We start from the raw sequence: 7713 nt of genomic DNA, 5'->3' as shown, positions 1-7713 counted from the left end.
GAGGAGGGGAGAGGCAGGAAGAGGCCGTAAGGCGAAATGCCCAGGGTTCCCGCCTTCTCGCCGTACCGCCTCACCGGGCGGGGAGAGCCCCGGAGGAGGTGAGACGAGAGGGGGGCCGAGGAGCGACGAGGCCGCGTCCGCGACGGGGCCCGAGGAGCCCGCGCTTGGACCGGCCCCTCCGCCGCCGCCCGCGCACGGGCACTGCCGGCTCGGGGGAAGGGAGAGGAGGAGGAGTGTGCGAGCGCGGCGATGAGCTCAGCTCCGTCCCCCGGCGCCGCCTGAGGAGAGCCGGCCCCTCCCGCAGGCCGCCGCCGCCGCCGCCATGGCTCACTCCCCCGTGCAGCCGGGCCTGCCGGGGATGCAGGTGAGGAGCGGCCGCCCCCACGGCCGGCGTCGCGGGGCCGGGGGAAGGGCGGGCTGCCCCGGGCGCAGCGAGCCGCGGCACGGCGTAACCGCCGGGAGCGGAGCGCGCTGGCCGAGCGAGGGCTGCGCGGGGCTCCCTCCATCTTCGAGCCTCGGCGCGGGGCGAGGGAGGACGTGTTTCTTTCCCCCCGCTCGGTGTGGTCGTTTGAACGCGACGAGGGAAAACCTGCGTTCCGGGGGAACGGGGCCCGGCTGTTGACCTTCAGCGCGTTGCGGTGCCCACCCGTAGAGCTGGCGTGGCGGGGCCGCGGCTGGAGCCCGCGGCTGGAGCCCGCGGCTGGAGCCCGCGGCTGGAGCCCGCGGCTGGAGCCCGCGGCTGGAGCCCGCGGCTGGCTCCGGGGGCTGCCGGCCTCGCGGATGCGATCTGCCGGCCGTGTGGTAAAGCCGTGGTTTTTAAACAGCCGGGGTGGCTTTCTGCCGGCTGAACTGCTTCTGCTGGTGGCAGAAAAACCTTAAGGTCACTGGTGGCTGTGGGTTACTAAAGGTTTCCTGCTGCTTATTAGACGCCGGGCTGCCGCAACCTCCCAGAGAATAAGTTCTGGGTGGGAGGTAAGGTTTGTTTCCATTTATCTCCTGGATTGAAAGTTTTTGTGCTTCATTTGGCTGATGAGCTCTGGGTTCTGTTTTGCTAACCAGGTTCTAACTCCTGAATCCTAAGCCTGTGCATGACCAGAATTAGCAGGGTAGATGCTTAGGCACGGTGTGAATGGCACCGTTGGATGCCAAACGGGGTAGGCAGGCCCTCTCTCTCCATTACTTCACCACTCCGTAAGGGCTGCGGTTGGGCATCCAAGTTCACCTTGCACATGCAGCACTTTGCTGATTGCCGAAGGCACAAAAGTACTCCTTTCTCCCTCCCTTTGTGTGGGACTGGGTTAGTGCTGCACCTTGGAGACTTTCTGAAACATTTGAGAACCAGAACCACTCTCTGAACCTCCTTAAAGAGAATCTGTGGTATTTGAGAATGGAGAAGGTCTGAGCTGGAGCTGCTGGGAAGTAAGAGAATGAGGGTTGCTCCAGCAAAATGCATGACCTGCTGATTTGTGTCATTATCTCTGATGACCTGTTTTTTTCACTAGCTTGCTTGGTTTGTTATTTAGCTTAGCTGTATTTAATAGGTAAGCTTCCAGGATTTTGTTAGGCCCTGTCATTTGAGGTTTTACTCCAAATCTTTTTGTTCAGGACCGTTATTTTTCTCATGTTTCTTTACTCTGAGTTTCTGGAATGTTTGGGAACTTTAACAGTAGTGTAAAATGACAAAGTAAAGCTGGTATGTAGAGGCATCAAGTCTGTGAGCAAGGTGAAAACTATGTGCTCATTTTTTGCACCCACTTCAAGGTGCCTGGATCTGTTTCCATCCTGTCTGAGCTTGCTGCAGTCTTAGCGGTCTGTTCTCAGTACAGAGTTCTCTTTGACTTTATTTGCAGATAAATGCTCAGACAGTGAGGTACATCCCTGCTTAAAGAAGTCAAAGGTTTGTGACTTATGTAAAGGAGAGAAATAGAGCTCAGTTCTCTGCAGTATGATTAAATCGTCGAAATCATGGGACTGTGTTTTCTTTTTCTGTAGTGTGATCCTTTCTGCCCACCTACAGCTTCTGTAACAAATGTAAGCAATGTCAGAGAGAACGCTACGCAGCTCTCCCTCACGTCTTTTGCTGCGCTTATAGATCAGCATCCTAGTGTGAACAGAAGCAACTTCTTGACCTCCAGAAGTCGCATGTGGGAACAATGCTTTATTGTGGTGTTTGGTGTGAGCAGAGTGGTGTGTAAACAGTGAGAGGAAGGAGGGATTCATGTGTTTCTCTCTGAACAACATATCAGATTGATGGTTGAAGAGTGATGCATAAAATCGAGTGGGTAGAGCAAGCCAAAGGAATGAGAAGCTGTGGAGGAAATGTAGGATGGTGCTGGAAGGCTGTCAAAACCTGAGATTCACTGTCTGCTGGGAAGCGGGCATGTTCCAGCCCCAGTGAAAACAGAGCTGAGTTTGGACCTAAATTTCTGTGTGTGCAAATAGGTTGGTGCTCAGTGTTTGTGCTGCCCTTAGTTTGAGTGCTCTGTGCGGATAGGAGCTGGAGTGTGTGGCATGAAGGGGCATCAGTTCTAACCTGACAGTAAGTTGTCTTCGTTCTTTGTGCTTTGGACAGCTGACACAGGAAAAAATGCTTGCTTGTGTGTGATGCGTGATATTGTTGCAAGGCTGGCTCAGAAAGGTGTGCGTGACCTGTGAAAGTGACTTTCAGCCCGGCCTGCAGTTCGAGGCTTTGGTAGGCTTCTGTAGTTTCTTTATGGAACCATTTCAAATAATAAAATACTCTCTTTGTGAATGAGTGATACGTGTGCCCGGTGAACCGTAATGCGTTTTGAAGTTTTGTAGGAAGGTCTTGAACCAAAAAGCTCAGAAAATGTAGACTTGCAAATAAAAGCTTAAAGGATGAAGCCGCAGAACACAGGACTGCAGCACATCAGGCTGTCGGATATCTGGCAGCAAGCAGTTTTAATGTAATCTTTAGCAATAAGATGCTGAAATTAATAGGGATTAAAAGACTTTCTTTCTTTCTTTCTTTCTCCACTTAAAAAGGTTTTAGGTTTAAGCCGTATGTGATCTGTTTGCATTTTTCATTCTTCATGAAGTTTGAGAACCAGAAAAGCAGTTGGGCTTTTTTATCCCAACTTTTTGCATAATGCCGACTGTGTGAAATTCCTTTTGAATGGAACCTTATGTTATTAACAACAAGGATGCTTTCAGGAACTCCTTCTGAGAAGAGACAAATGGCTCCATCAGCCACAGGTCCTGGAGAAGTGAGGAGAGTCCATAGGAGGTGCCTTTCTGGCAGCTAGCGGTGTTTAGGCAGTAAAGTGCCAGGGAAAGTGGCTATTACGGGCACTGAAAGGCTGTGTAGCCTCTGGTGCTTTGCATCTGCAGCTTGTATATAGGAGATTATTTTTCCCAGATTTTAATTCTTTGAAGTTATAGCTTGATAAATCTATAGCAATTATTTGAACGATCTTGGACCATTATGATGGTGGTTTGCCTGTTTTAAAATATCCAGGGCGCAGATGCTGGGACTCCGTGGCACGTTACAATCCTCGTCCTTCAGCACAAGGACAGAAGAGTTTTCATGTTGCAGAGGCAGCTCTGGCATCTCCTGGCTCTGGAGGTCAAAAGCTGCATCAAGGCTGTGCAGCACATGGCTGGAGTTTTTCTAGAGAAGTGAGCTCTTATCAACAGTGGGACTGTTGATAGTGGGAAGTCATGTGTAGCAGCTTCTGGTGAACGAATGGCTGCTGAGCATTTTTTTTTGGTTGGAGTCAGGAGGAAGTTCTTTACAGAGAGAGTGGTGAGGTGCTGGAGCAGGCTGCCCAGAGAGGCTGTGGATGATGCCCTGTCCCTGGAGGTGTTCAAGGCCAGGTTGGATGGGGCCCTGGGCAGCCTGGTCTAGTATGAAATGGGGAGGTTGGTGGCCCTGCGTGTGGCAGGGGGGTTGGAGATTCATGATCCTTGAGGTCCCTTCCAACCTGGGCCATTCTGTGATTCAGTGATTCCCAAACTCTTTCTATCAAGTGTACATAGAGGAGTGAGAGTTGGTTTCCTTTGGACATGGTAGGTATGACTTGTTGGTGAAGCTTCCGAGGAGGCCACTGATGTTGGAGTAGAGCTTCAATTTGGATATTATTAAACCATAGAGCTGTTAATTCAGACTGTGCAGCTAAAGTGACAACAATTAGACTTAGGCTTTCTCTATCACTGCTTATCTTTGGGGAGCATTTTGAGGTATTCAGTCTGTCACCTTATTGGGTTGTCTGCACCCCATAAATAGCTGAAGGATTGAGTCAGACAGCTCTTGAACACAGTAAGGCTTGACAACAGTGAATCCTTACTTTCTTGAATCTCTGCTCCCTCGCTTTAGCCTTTCTGTGGTTTTAGAGCTTCCAATTTCAGATGTGCTTTCCAGATTCCTATTTAAGTATAAATGTTTATGTAACAGAACATAGTGTTTACGCAGAGGTAAGGGGGTGAGGAAGGGTTTCCAAAGGCCGAGCGAAATTTTATTAAATTTTCCTAAATTTCCAAATTTAGTTTTGGGTCTGCGCTCTGGTATCAGTCACATCCAAGATGGTTTGTCATCATTGTCACTCACTGCGTTCACCTTTTTATCTTACTCTTGTCTCAACGATAGTGTCAACAGCCTCAAAGCAGTAAAAACGTGCTTCCATCAGGTGGGCTTCCATACAGGTAGGTAGATACTGCTTCTAGCACATCTGTTTCAGATGTCCTTGTTGCAGATCTTGGACTCAGCCTAGTCAGACGTCACGGTAGGTTCCGTGTCCTGGCCTCATGTGTGGGTAAGGTGTCAGCTGTTATCTCAGTTCCTGAGGAGACAGAAGAATATGGATATAGCCAAAGTGTTTAAATGTTGAGACTTGTGCTATGCGTGATATACAAGGTTCCTATGATGACTTACATAATGGCATCTTTTGTGATCCTGAGGTAGGGAATGAACATATTTATCTTGTCTGCATCTCAAATTTTGGTATTTATGTTCCCCATCTTTGGCAGGGAAGCACCAAATGCTGATGAACAGAGCCAGCCTGGTACCTAGTGCAAGATACTGCAAGATCGTATCATAATTTGATCTCATTACTTTGATGTTATACCTGCCTGCACTGGGGGAGTCCCATTTAATTAATGTGTGTATTGTGTGTGGATAAAACCGACTGTTTGTGTGGATGCAGTTCTGTAGTCACAATGCCTTTTAGTGGTAAGCTCTTTAAATTGAGGACTTGGAGTTTGTCTGCATGTATCTCTTAATTTGGGATATGTTTCCTTGTGCATGTGTGCCTGTGTCAATTAATGACAGAGATGACACACTGGGAAGCATCACTTCAGCATATGCTGAACTTGGGATGTGGAGCGAGAAATTCTATGGTGAGAATATCTTTCATAAGAGTATATAATATACTATATGTATTATGACAATATCTTGTCATAAGAGTAAATAAGCAATGGACTGACTTGTCAAATTATAGGTTTCCCCTCCCCCTTATGGGATTGCTGTAGACCCTCAAACTCATTCTTTTTTCTTCTTTTCCTCAATTAGCATTGATCCTACATACATTCTATAGTAACATGCTTCTATTACTATAATTTCTTCAGCCGTTCATCATAAGGGTAGGAATTTGCACAGTGATATTTCCATGTTATTGATAAAGAACCAAATGTTTTGTATTTTGACTCTCAAATAAGTGCATTTTCCTTGAAAGTAGATGAAAAGTGGTTGTGCAGTAGACGGATGAGGAATACTTTTATGACAAGCTGAGTTCAGGCAACTTCTTCCCCCCAAAATGCTTAAAGCATGTTCCAATCTAATTAGAAAGCAGAGTAATGGAGTTAAACTGTGAAAAAGATGTCAGCATTAGTAAGGCCACTGTGATGCATGCTATAGATATTTTCATTTCTGTTCAACATCTAAAGCCTTTGAGAGGTGCAAAGTTTTTCAGCTCCTCTCCACCCTTTGGTTATGAGCTGCTGAAGTTTCATGACAGAATTTATGGCATCTTGGCTGTGTCTTATTTCAGTTTCCCACCAACTACAGGAAACGATCTTGTGTGTTAAATCAGCTGTTCATGTACAGTGTATTTATATCACCGAAAGTAAAAACTGTAACCAGCTTCTGAGAAAGGTAAAATGCTGAGCAGTAAAATTTGAGGCTTCTCTTTCCTGTAAGCAGCTCTTCCTGGTTTTGTGAAACCACTGAAGGATTCAGTTGTGTTTATTTATTTGTTGTTGTTGACGTTTTAAAATTAATATTAGAATCCTTAGAGTTGAAAGAGACCTTTAAGGCCATCTAGTCCAACTCTCCTGCAGTGAACAGGGACGCTCACAGCTTGATAGGTGCTCAGAGCCCCCTTCATCCCGGCCTTGAATGTCTCCAGGGATGGGGCATCCACCACCTCTCTGGACAACCTGTTCCAGTGCCTCACTACCCTTATTGTAAAATACTTCTTCCGTATATCCAGCCTAAATCTCCCCTCCTTTAGCTTGAAACCATTTCCCCTTGTGCTGTCAGTGCAGACCCTGCTAGAGAGTACCACAACAGTGTCTCTTGAAGAGAAACTCATGTTTTTGCACACTTTTTTTTGTGTGGCTGAAAATAGAGCTGAAGTATTCTTATTTGGACAGCATTGTTGCTCACGTCAAACACAATTTTGCCATTCCAAAATGGATGGATATGCTGTGCCGCTTCTATTTCTGTGCAGAAGTGCTAAAATACTCCAGGCTGCTCTTTCTTCCAATCAGTCAGTGAGACAAGGCTAATTAATGGCATAGTTCAGACAAACTAGTCCTTGCAGGGTGCGAAAGATTGAAGCGCAAATTCAAGCATTTTTGTCCACCAGCTATTCCAACTCGTAAGCCTTGGTGAGTTGGCATGGGAAAGGGCCTTTCTCTTCTGTGCATCTGGTGACATTTGTAGGAAGTCGATTTTTTTTTTTTTTTGATGAAGGTAACCACAGATGGTTCATTTTTAACTTGTACGGTGACTAACCTGTAATAGCATCTTCAGAAGAAAAGTTGTGCCTTTTTTTCCCTTTTATCTTTTGCCCTTATCACCTGAAAGAAGTGACAGTGTCTTGTTTAGACTGTGAAAGTGTGGTGACTTGCAGTTGCAGGACAGAAGAGGCAACTGGGAAGATAATTCCTAAAGTGGCAATGGCCTTGAAATCTTCCTGTCTGACTTCACAGTTCTTAATTTTGTACTATAACATACAGTGGCTGTGCTATAAACTGTAATTTGTTTTTTGGAAGTCTGACTTGGATGCAGATGCTTTCAGAATGTATCAGCTGGACACAGTCCATCTGATCCAGGGCTTTGATGGTGTTATGAGTCGACGTCTAAGAAAAAAAGTGTAGGAATTTGATAATTTGCAGTGCTTCCATGGCATACTTCCACAAATTAAGGTAAATTTTACTGCTCAAGTATTTTCTGAGCCAGAAATTATTTTGATGGATTTCTTTTATGTCAGGTTTTATTTTGTTCCATTAGTTTCTCCAATTCTTAATGGGTTTATAGAGTTCACTGCCTGCAACATCATATTACAGCGTCTGTCCAGGTTTATCTGCATTTCTTATATGCATTATTATATGCATTATCTGCACATAAACAAGGCTCAAAACATATTTATCTCCAAATGTGGTAGCAGAGGCAGTAATTGGCAGCAGTCACAAGGCAATTCACCATGTGGTACCTGATATTCACCAGAGACCTCTGAACCTACTCAGGTGATG

The 7713-nt window shown here is 46.2% G+C and overlaps 1 protein-coding gene across 1 annotated transcript in view; it reads left to right on the top strand.

Annotated features, from left to right (window-relative positions):
* Nucleotides 1–322: 322 nt before the first annotated feature.
* STK24 (serine/threonine kinase 24) overlaps nucleotides 323–7713 on the top strand; it is a gene marked incomplete at both ends in the record, with an annotated part of 61835 nt that continues 54444 nt past the window's right edge. The window contains one exon of the mRNA XM_079548536.1: nucleotides 323–364. Coding sequence (XP_079404662.1) covers nucleotides 323–364 — 42 coding nt within the window. The remainder of the gene's footprint in view (nucleotides 365–7713) is intronic.

The sequence above is a fragment of the Tetrao urogallus genome, assembly GCF_951394365.1.
Source record: "Tetrao urogallus genome assembly, chromosome: 1".
Taxonomy (NCBI): Eukaryota; Metazoa; Chordata; class Aves; order Galliformes; family Phasianidae; genus Tetrao; species Tetrao urogallus.
This window is presented reverse-complemented; position numbering and strand designations above follow the sequence as displayed.